At 48.6% G+C, this 16,243-nt stretch overlaps 1 protein-coding gene across 1 annotated transcript in view; it reads right to left on the bottom strand.

The window, feature by feature from the left end:
- COL17A1 (collagen type XVII alpha 1 chain) overlaps positions 1-16,243 on the bottom strand; it is a 51,446-nt gene that overhangs the window by 28,613 nt on the left and 6,590 nt on the right. The window contains exons 2-13 of the mRNA XM_060034128.1: positions 15,082-15,144; positions 13,148-13,192; positions 11,782-11,886; positions 10,657-10,791; positions 8,389-8,436; positions 7,448-7,483; positions 6,382-6,429; positions 4,867-5,010; positions 3,480-3,638; positions 2,801-2,872; positions 1,410-1,481; positions 516-584 (exon numbers count right to left, since the gene is read on the bottom strand). Of these exons, the coding sequence (XP_059890111.1) occupies positions 516-584; positions 1,410-1,481; positions 2,801-2,872; positions 3,480-3,638; positions 4,867-5,010; positions 6,382-6,429; positions 7,448-7,483; positions 8,389-8,436; positions 10,657-10,791; positions 11,782-11,886; positions 13,148-13,192; positions 15,082-15,133 (985 nt within the window). The 5' untranslated portion in view covers positions 15,134-15,144. The remainder of the gene's footprint in view (positions 1-515; positions 585-1,409; positions 1,482-2,800; positions 2,873-3,479; positions 3,639-4,866; positions 5,011-6,381; positions 6,430-7,447; positions 7,484-8,388; positions 8,437-10,656; positions 10,792-11,781; positions 11,887-13,147; positions 13,193-15,081; positions 15,145-16,243) is intronic.

The raw sequence follows: 16,243 nt of genomic DNA, 5'->3' as shown, positions 1-16,243 counted from the left end.
CTGGTGAGGGCAGGAATCTAGCCTCCTTGCCTATGTCTGTAATCCGGGAACTCAGAACACGGTCTCACACAAAGCAGGTGAATGAGTTGTTGAATGGAGGGAAACGCACCAGAATCAGAGCAACGGAAGAGATGGACACATGACTCGTGGCAGCCTAAGTTGATAGATTCCACGGGAAGTAGGGAGGGTGCAGCAGCTTCTGGGGGGCGCCCTGGCCCTTGTGATAGGTAACCAGTAACCAGGCCAGGGGCTTCCAGCAAGGGTGGGGGCTGGGGTGTGAGTGCCTGACCCTGCGCAGGTGTGGAGCTTCCTGGCCCCCTGGGACAGGAAGGCCAAGGTAAGGTAAGGGGCATACCCCCCTGCCCACTCCTGAAAACAACCAAGAGGCCCGTGGGGTGAGTCCCATTTGCAGACCTCAGACCACCAATGGGTTATGTCCCCTCCTGCCATGTGTCACTCAGAAGCAGCTCTTCCTGTGGGCCAGCCTGCCCCCAGCAGCTGGGGACAGCACTCACCTGTGGAGGTGGACACCCCAGTGCTCACAACGGCAGGGCTCTGGGGCATGTTTCTCTTCACACCATATGCTGCAAGAGAGGAACCTATGAATGAACAGAGCCAGCATAGGAGGGCAGCTCCACGCTGGGTGGAAGCAGCCTGACCCACCCTGGCCGACAGGCAGCCTCCCCAGGTGAGAGGAAGATATTGGGTTGGCCACAAAGTTCATTCGGGTTTTTGGTAGCATCCTGGACGAACTTTTGGCCAACCCGATAATAATGAACAGAATAATAATGAATAATAGAATCAACTTTCTCCCACCTTGGGGGCAGCAGTGAGTTTAGATGAAAACGTCTATGATATAATCCCCATCCTTGGAGGACCATTCCAAAGGCCACCTCCCCCGTGAAGTCCTCCCAGACCCTCCCACATTTCCTTCCCTTCTGAATTCCTTCAGCTAACACCTGCTCTGCACAGCTTGATTCATGCTCTCTAACAGGATCCCCCAGATGTTTCACGTGTCTTAGACTTTCTGCTCCAACTTAACGGTAAGCAAGTTGAGTTCAAAGGCTGAGGCTCACACCTTTTCTGTCCCCCACCCCGCCGGGTGCACTATAAAGTCAGCCAGATGATTGACTTGCAGTGACAGTGGGCTGTCAAGGACAGCAGTGAGACATGGGGATATACAGGAGACGCCGCCAGCACAGGCTCCCACTCATGTCTGAGCCAGCACATGATTCAGGTTGGCATCTCTGGGTCGAGGTGTGGAGGGTTGTTTCTTTGGTGGGAAAGGTCGATTGATTTTTAGGGACATTTTTCCCCTCTAATTCCCTTCTTGAAAAGGGCTATTGTGAGTTATAGCTGCAAAGAGGCGTTATTTCCCATCCCCTAGGCTCCAAACCCCAGTTACGGACCTGTGGAGGTGGTGGTCATGCCATGGGACAGGGCGGGTGAACTGGGGGCCAGATTGTTCTGCATGCCAAACACTGTGAGAGGAATTGAGGACAGGTGAGTGCAGGTACATAGATGAGGCCCCCCCAGGTTCAGGCAGCCAGTCCCAGGAGCTCCCCAAACCATTTTCACAAGTAATGCCTTTGCATATGACAGAGATCCCTGACATTCTCAGTTCCCACACTCTCACTGACACGGCGATTTTTTTTAATACCCCACCTCCCTACCCCAGGCAAAAGTTACTAAGCTCCATTTATTGAGTAGTTAGGTTCACACAACTTAATAGCGGTAGTTCACATAGGGTCTGTTGCTGTATGCCTCAAAAATTTAAAATATCCCAGGGGTTCCCTTCCCTGCAGTACCCTTGGGTGCCGTGGTGTACAGTGTGGGAACTGTGGATACAGACACAGTGGAGGCTAAGAAGCACTGACTGGGCAGGACCCTTGTTTTCCTCCTTTCTTTTCTTGGCTCAAACACACAAAACTCCCCTCGCCCCCATTACGATTTCAAAGGCTGGTTATTTGTTTGTTTTTAACAATGTGCAGAAGCTCATTCCTCCCCAGGTAACAGCTTCTCTTATTCCATCCTGTCTAGAGTTTGGGGCACAAGATCATGGATCCAACATCAGCCTGCCCTCCTCAGTCAGGACTTTGCAAAGTATTGATTGAATAGCAAAGGAAGGAGGAACAAAGCATGAAGCTGGTGTCTTCTGGGCTTGTGGGACTCTAGTCAATTGGAGGTGTTAAAATCAGAAGGCAAGAATACCAGCCATCACCGTATTTATTAGTCATGATATCACAGAGGGGAGGCAGATTGCTTTAACAAAAGATGTGGGCGGATCACTTATTTACGTATAGGCTATTACGATGTATGTGGAACTAGAGTGAACACATACTTCTTTAAAATGATCCTATGTTTGCCTTGGACGTTAAGCAGTAACATTATTGAGCCGCCAAGGAACTGCGATATTTATAAAAAGATGTGAAGTTAAGCTCTTTCTAAATTAACAATGCTTTCCACCTCAAAATGTCCTGAGCTCTGCCTCACTTGGCCCCTTTATTTCCATCTCTCCACCTCTCCCATTAAGTAAGGGGACCAGAGCAGAATAAGCACGTAAGTGTGGTCTCCGGCGCCCTCCCCCTTAGCCCTTTCCCTCCGGGACTGAGCCGTGTCTCCTACGGAGGGCAGGCTCTGTGCCTTCTAACGCAGCTCCTTGGCTGCTGGTTCCACGTTGCCATGGGCGTGGAGGAAGTCCTCATGCTCTCAGTCAGGAAGAACATCCTCCCTACAAACCATTCCATTGTCCTCACTAGGCAAGAGCATCCCTGTTTGTTTCAAGCTGGCAAGCACCGACCTGAGGAGCTGGTGCTGATTCCAGGCTGCAGAGCTGGGGAGCTGGAAGCCATGTTGTTTGGAACTCCAAAGACTGTGGGGGAAGAGGAAGGCTGGTGAGAGGACGTCCACACAGAACAGGGGCAAAGAAGCACAGGAAGAAAGGCCAGCACTGCATTGTGTTACATTTCTGTTTTTAGGAAAAACCTGGGCTCTTGCTTTGCAGCACGGAACCAACCATTAGTCTGTGGTGTGCCTTGGGTCATAACAGCCAATGGGCGGTCACAGGTCGGTGGGGTTTGAGTGGGCATCAGTTCCAGCCAAGCCCCTCTTGTTAGTGACCATTTTACAGAGAAGGCACTTTAAGCCCAGAGAAGTTAAATGACCTCTTAAGGTCACACAATTAATCCACATGGAGTGAAACCAGGTTCCTTACATTTGTTTTCATGGTCTTTCCCATTACATTTTTTTTTTTTTTTTTGGATACACTGTACCATGTAGTCCTTTCCATAGGGGACCCACCAGAGGAAATGCCATAGAAGTTGAATTGAAGTTCCAGTGGAAAAATCTTGGGATGCTTGGCCACAGAAAGCCCCTCTAAGAAGCCCTGGGGATGGCAAGTGCCGGAGGGGTCATTCAGCTCCATCATAAGGCGTGGAGGGCTTAGCACTGGGAGGGGATGTGCACTGCAAGCCACGTACCTGATCCTGCAGAATAGGCATTGGTGTTGAGGAGGGATGAGCTCTGGGCTGTGATGTTGTTGTGATAGGTGCCCATGGAGGACCCTGCCGGCAGTGTGGAGGACCACATGTGGGAGGGAAGGTTGGCATCCAGGATGGTTGTGTCATAGGTGCCGGACACTGGAAACAGACATGCCCGGCCACACCCCAGTGAGAGACAAACCCCCTCTATACTGGGGGGATCCAGTGGGCTTGGTTTGCCAGGACTTGCCTGGTTTTAGCCTTGAAGATCCCATGCCCTGGCAACCCCCTCAGTCTGAGGTGAACTGGGGCAGTTGGTCATCTCACTTCTGTTTGAAATCTCAGAGCTGGTGAAAACCTGACCTCTTGGGTTAGAAATTCTTGTTGGCTCTTGGTGAAATCTGAGGTAGGTAAATTTTGCTCTGTGGTCCACCCATTTCTCCTGCTAAGCCCCCTTTGCCACCTCCTGGTGCATTGTCCCCGCCAACGGTCTCTCTCTCCCTCTGTTGCTGACTCCACCTTCCAAGATGCCATGAACCTGTGACTCCCTTACAGTAGAATTCCAGGCAGACAGCAGCACAGGTAGGGAAGCCCTCCGTCCCAAGGCCACGCCACACGGGTGGCAGCCTTCTCCGGTTGAACCCTCCTTAAACATTCCCATGTGCCAACCAGACCCAAGGGGCACTCTGCCCCCAAGAGGGGCTATGGGTACTGCTTCAAGTCTGAAGTCAGTTCTGCCTATTTCTTATCTGAGAGGGAGTTAGCCACTCAGGTCACAAAGTACCCTGAGGTTTTGGTTTTATATTGAACAACACAAGATCACTATCTCAAGATGGTTTTTCTTCAGTAGTGAATGAGAGGAAAGCTTCACCTCATAGCAGAACTGGCTTCTTTCCTCATCTCCCCCAGAGACCTTGCCCTTGGTAGGCACGTGATATATGAATGCTGAACTACACTCATCCTGCTTGACTCCCCCCAGAGGCCCTCACATCCAAACGGGCAGTGGCCGTGTCCATCCCGCTCACTGTCTTTCCTCAGTGCCCGGTGCTTGGCATATAATAAATGTTCATTGGATGAATGAGTGAATGATAGAAAACACTGCAACTTTCCCCAATAGTCTTCATTCAGGGAACCTGGCCAACACATTCCCAGGACATGTCAAGAATCTCCTGGGAGAGAATCTCTAGGCTCTAGAGCCGGACTATAGCCAGCACATAGAATGGTTGACCAGACGGGGGTGAGAAGGGTGCAGCCCACATTTTCACGCTGCAGGAAGAGCAATGCTCAGGGTTTTGTGAAGTCTCTACCACGGCCTGAAAGCCCTGCCCGGACACATCTGCCACCTTGTTCCCTTCCTTCCGCAGCAGATCGGGGCTGTGGGGCTTACCTGACTGGGAGCTGGCTGTCACCAGTTTGGTTTCCACGGTGCCTTTCTTGGGGATGGGGAGTGTGTGAGAGGAATTCCGGGTGGGGCTCACGCTTGCCGATCGGCTTCCCTTGAGCAAACGCTTGACGTCATCCAATTCCGTCCCTGTAAAGGAATCCTCCACTTTTTCATCAGGCCCAGGATTCCTTCCTGAGCCCAAGTGCAGTGGGAGGAACATTCGCGGCACTCTGAATACTAGGGAGGATGAAGCCTCCGCCTCACCCGCCAGGACATTTTTGGTTAGCCTTATAATTTTTGCCTTTTGTCCATTTATAGCACTGATTAACCTGGTGATTTGTAATATTAGTGGCCGCATAAATACAGTGCCTCTACAAGGAGGTCAAAGTTCTCAGTACATACTAGACCTAATTAGACCTCATCAGACAGCACAGGGAAGATTCTGTGGCTGGAAGACACTGTCATCCTGGAACATTTACACCCAGGACAGTTGGAGCACCAGACCCCTTGAAACAAATGCTTCAGCAGTGGTCTCATCCCGGGTACAGGATGCCTCAGGTGTTGGGTGCCTGACCTTGTATGCTCTGTAGTGTCAAAAGGAATTTGTGGCCCATAACTCTTAAATATTACACTGCTTTCCTGTGGGTTAACTGCAAGCCCCTCTGGCTGATATAATCTGTAGCGAGGTGATTCAGTGGAGTGAGCACCCCGTGCCTCCCGAGGTGGCAAACAGAGGGGAGGGGGGCGTCGCGCAAGGGCAACGCACAGGACATCTTCAGACGACATTGCTGGAGGACTGCCCAGGCAGCCCCTCTCCCGAGAGCTCCATCCTTTGTGCTCAGCACCCCGAGCCTGGAAGGACTCAGGTGAGACAGCATCAGGCCTGGAGTCCAGCCCAGGCCCTGAGCTCTTTGGGCAAGTCCCAGGCTCTGATTGCTGAGCCACTCGACCCAGATCTCTCTCCTCCTAGTCTTTGTACTTGGCTCTCACCCATTTGGGCTCATTTCAAAGTGGCAAACAACAGGAGTCCAACACAGTCAACAGACAGAGACCGGGAAATCCTTGACATTCGAGATAGAGTTCAAACTCTCACACTCTGCTTCTGAGCCTTCTCTAAGCTTCACCAGCCCCACTGCATCCCCTCCTGCTCTTTTTCCTTCAGCTGCACCGAACCTTCCTCCCGTGTCTCTGCCCTCTCATCTCGCTGAGTCTAGCTGACCCACCCTTCAGTCTCCCTTCAAGTGACTGACTAGCCCGGGGAGACTCCTGTGGCCCCCACTCCCTCAGCTCCCTGAGCTGTCATGGTTGGTAGGTTTATTGTCTCCCCTTAGTCTGTGAACTGTGAAGCATCAGGGACCATGACTGACTCAGAGCTCCTCACCCCCCACACCCAGCCCGGAGTCCCCGTCAGAGAAGGCCTTAGACATGTCACTTATGATGGAGTGACTGCACACACACGCGCACACACACAGCAGTAGCCCTGGGTTCCTGGATCCTTCCCAAGACCTGAGCACTTACATCGGGTAGATGGGGATGAACTCTGCAGTCGAACTCGGATCTCGCTCTCTGTACAGGGGAGAGATGGAGAAGCTGTGAATGAAGGAGCTTGGTTCACAGTGCCTGACACTGAGCTCTGAGCGGCAGATTATCTTTGGGTTGCTCTGCAATCTGTGTCCTGGGAACAGAAAAGCTAGGTGTGCCCAGGAAGAGTGCTTAGAAAGAGGCGTCTCCTCTCCACCCCCCAGCCTGCCCACAGCTAACCTCCCAGGCGCCTGGAGCAGAAACGCCAGGCTGAGCCCCGAGACTCCATCTCGATCGGCAATGACCAGCCCCTTTCACAGGGCCCTCTCCGCAATAGCAAGACAATTCTAAAGCCTGTAGTGTTTCCTTAGCCATTCTGGCCTCTTTAGGGCAGAAAGTGGGTGACTTAACATTATGAGCTTCAGGTGGAGTATGGGCCTCTATCGGACTATCAGCCTGAAGTTGTAGGTGGTCGGTATGTGCCTAACTTTCCAGTTACCAATACAACCAGGCCCCTGGGAAGTTTAGACTGGTCGTTGAGAACTCCCGGGGCCTGTGAAGAATTCTGCCTTCCATATAGCCCTCACACGTTCCTTGCCACCCTCACTGGATATATCAAGGCCAGCTTTCTCCAGGACACGTTCCCTCCTAGGGCCTTATCTACAGGCAGTCGTGGAGAGTGCAAAACTCTCAGGGAGCCCTTTGTCCCCTGGAACGATGAAAAAGAAGGGCTTGTGCTCACTTTTTGCTGCACAAAGGCAATTACAGCACATCTTGTTAAAGTCACCCAGGAGGCCGGGTGCGAAACCAGATGTGACGCCAGCACCTTCAGACAACCCACAGCAGTGCGAACCACTCCGTGTACTTGCTAGGTCGCTGTCAAAATCTACCCTTCCCACCCTCATGGAGCCAGCGGAAGACGCCCAGATGCTACAGGCTCCTTAGAAGCCGTGACTTATTCATTCTTTACACCTCACATTTCCTGGCTCACAGCTGGACACACGTTAGCAGCTCAGAAAATACTGGTTGAATGAACTGAACTGAATCCAGCACCAGAGCTCACCTCGTGTTTGGCTCCGTCCTCTGGTTGAAGAAGACGCTGAGAAACAAAGGAAAGTAATATTAGGCACATATAAGAGGTGGCATGCTAAATATTTGTGACATGGAGGCAGACCTATTTGGGTGGGAGGTGGAGGTTGTTTTCATAGTGCATTTATATCCAGATAGAAGCCTTAATGTATGGTGGGTGCTTAGTAGATCATGCCCACATAGCCAAAGGGCAGAGTGAGTTTTGTAAGCCTCAGTGCATTTAGGGTGTTAAGTTAGCAAATGAATGTGAAGTTGGCTCACACTTAGTGTTAACTAAGGAAATTGGGAGCACGATCCATTCGGACTGGCTGACCACACGGATCAACTGTATTGAAAGACTGCCAGGTCTTTCCCTTTCCAGGTCTTTTGTTAGAGACTGCCTTCATTTTCCCACTGTATGCAAATAAATGCATGAAATTATAATCACTGTAAAATCCATGATCATATCATAAATTCATATGCACAGTGAGAACCCAAGAATATGGACTAAAGATTTAAAGCCATGTGAAGATACAGCCTAGGGTTTCATTTGGTTAAAATGTGTCCCTTTGAGACTGCTCTGGAGGAGGTGCTGGGATGTTTGACATCTGCGCATTCTAAGCCCTGCTCCCCTTTGCAGGGAGGTCTCTGTGGGTCCTGTGGAAGGAAAAATCCTATGACCGTTGCCTGGCCTGAGGGCTTATCTGTCCAAGCCTGAGCCTTGTATGAATAACTTGCCATTTCACGAGCAAAGACTTATGACAGCAAACTAATGTGGCTGACAGTCCCCTTAAGATGCTTCAGGATAAAGAGCAGGGAAGAGGGCTCAGCAGAGGTCAAACTCCTCGAGAAGAATCCACTTAACTCATGATGCTCCCCCTCCATCCCCGCCAGGCACGTCTGACCATTTCTACAGAAAATAAGGATAGGACATACCAAATTCCTTCCGAGGGCACTCAGGGGAAGAGTTGCCGCTGGAGCTCCCTGGAGAGAGGAAAAAACACTTAGTACAAATGGCCCCTTAGGCGCAAACGGCTTCCCAGAGAGTGGGTCCTTTCTGAAGCTCTGCAGCCTGGGTGTTCAGCACCAGATTTAAACAGGATTCGCCCAATGGATGTGCTTGCGGCACTCCCTTCTGGTCACCGATCTACTGTGGTGGGGCAAGGTTTGAGCAAAGGAGAGCAGGAAGTTTTCGTTTCCTTTTTGTTTTCACGTCCTCGACTGCATTGGCCCTATGCAGTGCTGACACCAGAGAACCGGCTCTGATCAAATGAACGTGCTGTCAGCACCAGGGGCTCTCTGACTCCATGCAGCTCGTCCCGGATGTGGGCCTTGTGAAATGAAGAGACAAAGCCCACGTGCCGGCAGAGCAGCAGGAAGCACTGTGGTGACCCCATCCACCTGGCCTAGGTTTGGGGCTCTCCCTACACCTGGCAGCCGTGGGTCAAAATCATTTACTGGGGTACCCATCCTTAATCCTGCTTCTCTATCATTGGTACCCATATCCATTCACTCTTAGACCCATTTGCCACCTGGCTTGTCTATTTTCCACTAAAATGTTTCTTCAGATCACCAGGAACTCCAGTAACCTTAGGAGCAGGACCCAGATGTCTTCCTCTCGCCTTCTCCTTCTTGGTCCTGAGCGCTCTCCCTCCCTCCCTCCCTCCCTCTCTCTGACTTCAGTGGCATCGCCACTGACTCCTCCTCCTTTCTGTGATCTGGTTGTTCTTTCTCCATCTTCCCCCAACTTTATCTTTCTATGCTCCCTTCTGCTTTTTTTTTTTTTTTTTTTTTTTTTTTTTTTTTTTTTTTTTTTGCGGTACACGGGCCTCTCACTGCTGTGGCCTCTCCCATTGCGGAGCACAGGCTCCGGACACGCAGGCTCAGCAGCCATGGCTCATGGGCCCAGCCACTCCGCGGCATGTGGGATCTTCCCGGACCGGGGCACGAACCCGTGTCCCCTGCATCGGCAGGCGGACTCTCAACCACTGCGCCACCAGGGAAACCCCCCTTCTGCTTTTAAACTCTTTCCTTGGCCAACTCCTTCAGTTTTCCAACCTCTACTAACAACTCCTTGTGAAAAACCCCAAACCGGGTGTCTTGCCTTGACTTCTCCCCTTAGTGCAAGTCCTATGTGTCCCACTGCCTGCGTGGTACCCCCAGCAGAAAGCTGTGGCAGCAGCTCCACTTTAGGACAAAATAACTGAACTCGTCCACTGGGAGGCCTCCCCCTGGCCTCCCTGCTTCAGTTGTCGGCACCACCATGAACCCAACCACCTGTGTCTGAAATCTCAGTGGAAACACTGACTCCTTTTTCTCCCTTCCCCCCAAAATTGAATAATTAACAAGCCCGTCAATTCCAGCTCTGCAACACCTTTCACTCCAGGTCCTCCTGTCGGCTCCCATTGCTACCACCGCAGTCCCAGCCAAGGTTCCCCTCCCCGGACTACTGATCACCTCCTAACTTGTCACCGTGTTCAGCCTCTTCCCGCCCTATGCGTCCTGAGCATGGCAACCAGAGTTCTAGTCCTGGACCACAGACACGATGGACGCTTTTGCTCAGAAATCTCTGTGGCTCTTCATCGTGTGCAGAATAAAGCCCAAACGTCTTGGCCTAGCACCGAATCTGCGTCTTTCCATCTCTCTTCACACAAGTACCACTGCTGCTCGTACCTGAGCCCTGGACTCCCGTCTTCGCTGTGCTGCTGTTCCTGCAGCCTGGAACAGCCCAGCTCTCCATCGGGTAAAGGCCTTACACATCATGAAGGCCCAGCTCAGATGCCACCTCCCACATAGACTCTTCCCTGAAGACCCATCTGGAAATGATAACCCCCTTCTACTTCACATTATAGCTTATCCGTCATCTTAACTTGTCTATTAGATCCTAGGCCCTCTGAAGACAAGATCCAGGTCTGATTCATTTAAGCGTCCATCCAGGCATTCTGCACGGCATTAAACGCCTGGTACATATCTGATAAAATACCAGTTGAAAAAGTGACTAAATGGATAAATGAATAAATGAGGGGTCGATAAATCAACAAAATCCCCAAGTAACCTGAGTCCATAAAAGAACCGTAACAAGAGTGGAAAGAAAGGTGGGAAGGCCCAGGTGAAGACAGGTGGCTGAGGCTTCAGTCTTCAAAGGATGAGAGAAGTTACTGAGGGAAGAGAGTGGCTCTCTCTTAAAGTCTATGGGACCGGTACCTTCGTATGTTCCATGGCGGGTGACGTGCGTTTTTCTCTCAAAGGTCGAGCCTGGTGAGTTGGGCAGAGTGGAGGCCAAGTCACCAGGGGCCCTCCTGTAACTGGAGGTAGAGGCATTGCCTCGTGTGCTCCCACCTACAAGAGGGGAAAAAGCACAGACCCTCAGAGCACTTCACAGATTGACATACGGTTCCACTAAGTGCACGCAGACTGCTCCTAATAAAGGAGGGCCCTACGGAGGGGCCAGAGGACTTCAGGAGAGCACGTCCGAAAGGATCCACCCCTCAGCATTCCCGTGGCTGCTCAGAAATGGGAGATGGAATTATTGCTACTGGAAGGTAGGGAGGTCCTTTATGTCTGTGGCCAAAGTGCACGGAAATGGAGAAGCGGGATGTTTCTTGAGGACTTGGCCTGCAATCGTAGAGCACTGCTGGGTGGACCAGAATACAACCCCACGTGGAAGTATTCCTCGAGAGGTAAGGGCAGGCGCTGCACTTGGTCAGCCCAGCTGTTTGCCTGTCTTGGGTCTTTTCTTTAGTGTCATTCCAAGATTTTAAAAGTGGCTTCAGCGGCTGTGTGTGTGTGTGTGTGTGTGTGTGTGTGTGTGTGTTTTCCCTGCTCTGTTTTGTTTCAGTTTGAAAGCTACCATGAAAGAATGCTTCTTTGGGAACAACTAGGCCTGTGTTGGACGCTTGCCCAGTGGAAATGCACAAAGTGCGGGTTCATATGTCACCAGATTTCCTTAGCACAGTAACCCAATCGTTAAGTTTCTTTTGTTGTTGTTAATTCAATCTGTAAACCCTCAGACATGCACACCCTTTTCTAAAAGAGATGGCTTAAAGAGAGTAATTCAGTGGGAAAGGAGTCAACTCCCCAGGAAGCCTTCTTAATTAATTATTGTTATTTATATCGGGGGACAGAATGATAACTGATTCCATTTTAAGTAGGCTTCAAATGTGGGTAGTTCGAAAGTCTCACCTTTGGTGGGATGTGTGTCCTTTACACAGCTCTTTGGGATATTTGGAATGGGTGACAAACAGTGGTAATGGTCTCCCCCTCCATTCGGGACCCTCTCTCTCCCTGTCTATCTGCCCTACCCCAGCCCTCACACCAGCAGGCACTTACTTGAGTTTATGTAGCCGCTGCTGCCATGCATCAGGCTCTGTTTCTCTAGCCGACTCCCTCCACCAAGAGAGCCTGTTTTAGCATAGCCGTTGCTGGTGCCCCCTTCTGCAGAAAGGAGGAGCAGGTGACAATTTACAAGTGGAGTCAGTGCAGAGGGTTTCCTCGTTCCCTGCCCCTCGGAAGCCTTCCCTGGCTTCTCACCCACGAGGCTCTTGGTTTGGGGCCCCTTTCCCACCTGCACTGCACAATACATGCTGCCGTGCTCTCGGTTTGTTTGCTTTTGATACAAATGTCAAGAGCAAATATTCTACCCAATTTAAAAAGAAAGTTCCCTGGGTGGAGCATAGCAAGTTGCTGATTAGGAAAATTAAATATTTGAAAAGTCAGCAAGTGACAAAAACTCCTTGAGGCCAAGGCCTGGGTTGGTCTTGCTTTTTTTGAATGCCTGGTCGGTACACTGGACATGGCAGCCACTGGAAGTGTTGGAGGGATGAGTGAGAGCTCTGGGTTGCTGGTGTTTCACCTGGCAGCCCATCATGCTCCAACCTCCTGTGTGTGGATGGAGGGATCTCCCCACTCCCCACATTGAGCCAGGCTTCCCGAGAGGTGCAGGGCTAGTTTGAGGGCTCAGATCTCCATTATAGAATCCACTAACCCTAATAACCTCCTGAGAAAAAAGTGGTTTCAGACAGAAGCCTGGCTGTGGTTCCCTCCTCCACCCCAGGCCCAGGCTGGATAAGATTTCTGAAATTTTAGTGTCTAGATCAGGCAAACTTATAGAGACAGAAAGTAGGTTTGTGGTATTCAGGGGCTGGGGAGAAGGGAGGGGGAATGGGAGTGACTGCTAATGGCCGTGGAAGGTTTTTTTGAGTGATGGAAATGTTCTAAAATTAGATTGTTGCAAAGGGTCTGCACGACTCTGTAAATACACTAACAACAATTGAATTATACACTTTGAACGGGTGGATTTTGTGGGATATAAGGTAATTTCAATACAGTTGTTTGAAAAAAAGATTTCAGGGCTTCCATAGTGGCGCAGTGGTTGAGAGTCCACGTGCCGATGCAGGGGACACGGGTTCGTGCCCCGGTCCGGGAAGATCCCACATGACGCGGAGCAGCTAGGCCCGTGAGACATGGCCGCTGAGCCTGCGTGTCCGGAGCCTGTGCTCCGCAACGGGAGAGCCCACAATAGTGAGAGGGCCACGTACCGCAAAAATATATATAATAAATAAATAAATAAATAAATAAAAGATTTCAGATATTTTGGACTTGCTCAACGGGAGAGTGAGTACCCACGGAAAATGTTACATGTGGAGCCCTTCACACAGGCCTTACTGAGAAGAAAGCTCTCAAGATGGTCACTTACTTGGTGGTAAGGACGTAAGTCTTGTAGTTATTGTTTCCGTGATAACTAGAAAAACACAAAGAAAAGATGAGATCTTAAGTAATGTACTGAAATCTCTGTACTTTGGCAAGGTCTCACATCGTTCACAGGTTCGGCTCATTAAATTATGTTCAATATAGACTTTTATACACTTGTGCTTTAAGGTATTTGATCTGACCCACTGTAAAAGCAAATAGGTGCAATAACAATAGGGCTTAACGTACCTGGAAAACAGGTTTATATCCCTTTGGTACCAAAAGTAGTTAGTTACCCACTGATTTGAACAATGAGTTGTCTTGCATTAATGTCTCTCATATAACAATTAGATCTAGTCCAGGTCTGGATTTGCCCTTGAAGGAGGATCAGGCCCTCAAGTCACTCTCTTTCTCTGCACTGCCCCTTCTAAATGGTCACCCGGTCCAGCTGAGGCCAGCATATCATCCTGGCTGATTACACTGTGATGCGAATAATTACCTTGAACCCCTTTATGAATTTGGGGGTGTCTCAAGGACATCATAATTCATTCTAAAGTCTTCAGGGCCACCCCTGAGTGTGAGGAGGTGTAGGAAGGAAGGGGGTCGGTAAGTCACATTTGGTGCTTGGACAGATGAACATCCAAGACAGACTTGAAGAACCAGTCCCTTTGCCTCCCGAAACTGAGAAGACTCCAAGTGATGGTGAGTCTATAGAGGTCACAAAAGCTTCCGGTGTTTTTGAAAAACACCAGTTAGAAGAAAGACCTCTTGCCTTCCTGAATCACTCTCTCCTCTACAGCAGCATGGGGAGGTGAGTAGACTCCCAAAACCATAACTGGGCCAATTCTGTGCTCTGACTGTGACCATCACCAACCACTACCTCCCTCTGGGTTGGACATCAAGGAGCACCTATCTAGCTAAGGTCGCTGGTTTCTAGAAGCACCCTTCTCGTGCACACGCCCAAGCATATTCATATGCGTGTTGTGTATGCACGTATGGTTGGTGAAAGGAGAAAAGGATGAAGAAGATTGTGGGGCATCACTTTGTGCTGCTGGCAACGGCTGCATCCCACACCGGTCGTACTGCTCCCTCACCCTTTCCTTCTTCACCCTGCGTGTTCCTATTAGCTTGGTTGTCCTAGCAGCGACATGGCGTTATGAATGGAGCAGAAGCATCATTCCATGCGTAAAAGGAAATGGTTTTTCAGACTAAAATGGCAGCTTGATTTGAATAATAGTCCTTGAGCTTCCACTAAACCTCTCATTGTGTGGACCTTTGGGATCCTATGACACATAAAAATAAATTCTTGCTTAAGCTAAAAGTTCCAAGTCTGTGGAGCCAGAATTTTTTATTGGCAATATATGAAAGTCACAGGATAAATGAAAGAGTCAGAGCTGTTAAGGGGCTATTTTAATGTCTCTGAGTTTATTATTCGGGCAGTTTCACAAAAGAAATGTGTCTGTTTCAGTTTTCGGTGTAGACTGCAACTGTGACACCAGTGTGATTCCAACTTTGTCCCTGCAATAATGATATATTATTCTTTTGGATTTCTGTTGCCCTGTATCCCTAAAATAGAACACGGTTAAATAAGCTGTTGTAAATTCATTCAACAGGATATTATGAAACCATTAAAAATGCTGGTTATAAAAACTGGAACACAGAAATGGTGATTTTCATCTTTGAAGAAAAAGCAGAACACATTTTGATTACACGTGTGTTAAAAAAATCAACAAAAGGCTTCTTATAGGAAGAAATAGTCTATTTAGGAAAACATTTAAAATGATACAGTGGGGAAAAAAAGCAAAAAGAAAAAGCTAAGAAAAAACTAAAAACAAAGGAAATAGAAAAAAAGATACAGTAGTTGTGGTAGAATTAGGAATAAATTATTTACTCTTTCCAAAAATTTTTTTACTTTTATAATGACACGTTTCATGCCCTTACGTCTTTCAGTGACTTCACTGCCATCTCGTTTGTTCTTCTTGGTTACATCCATACCATCGCCCCCTATGGAAAAAGCCAGAAACCATGAATAACCATGTCTATGACCATCACTTCATAAGTATAGGTCCCTACTATTCAAGCTGAGAACCAAAACTTGATTCCTAGAATTCAAAGCATAATTCTTTCGTGTGTATATTTTTTTAACAAGAGTCATTCCCACTTCCTGTATCAGTGAGAGAGTAATTTAATAGTTCCACCTTGGATTCTACTCCTTTGTATTGGGATTTTTTTTTTTTTTTTATTGAATGGAGACACCATAATTTATCTCATTCCCCACTGATAAAGATTTAAATTGCTTTCAACTTTAACTTTTTATAATACAATATATATACAAACAGGGAGAATAGGACAATGAATATCCCTGTTCCCATAATCCAGCCACAACAATCAAAAATTCATAACCTGTTTCTTTTTTAATTTTATTTTTTTATACAGGTTATTAGTCATCCATTTTATACACATCAGTGTATACATGTCAATCCCAATCACCCAATTCATCCCACCACCACCCCCCACCCCTGCCGCTTTCCCCCCTTGGTGTCCATACGTTTTTCTTCTGTGCCTCAATTTCTGCTCTACAAACTGGTTCATCTGTACCATTTTCTAGGTTCCACATATATGCGTTAATATACGATATTTGCTTTTCTCTTTCTGACTTACTTCACTCTGTATGACAGTCTCTACATCCATCCACGTCTCTACAAATGACCCAATTTCATTTCTTTTTATGGCTGAGTAATGTTCCATTGTATATATGTACCACATCTTCTTTATCCATTCGTCTGTCGATGGGCATTTAGGTTGCTTCCATGACCTGGCTATTGCAAATAGTGCTGCAATGAACATTGGGGTGCATGTGTCTTTTTGAATTATGTTTTTCTCTGGGTATATGCCCAGTAGTGGGATTGCTGGGTCATATGGTAATTCTATTTTTAGTTTTTTAAGGAACCTCCATACTGTTCTCCATAGTGGCTGTATCAATTTACAGTCCCACCAAAAATGCAAGAGGTTTCCATTTTTTCCACCCTCTCCAGCATTTGTTGTTTGTGATTTTCTGATGATATCCATTCTGACCAGTGTGAGGTGATACCTCATGTAGTTG

The sequence above is a fragment of the Delphinus delphis genome, chromosome 16 (genome assembly GCF_949987515.2).
Source record: "Delphinus delphis chromosome 16, mDelDel1.2, whole genome shotgun sequence".
In the NCBI taxonomy this organism is placed as follows: domain Eukaryota; kingdom Metazoa; phylum Chordata; class Mammalia; order Artiodactyla; family Delphinidae; genus Delphinus; species Delphinus delphis.
Note: the sequence above shows the minus strand (reverse complement) of the source record. Positions and strands in the feature narration are given on the sequence as shown.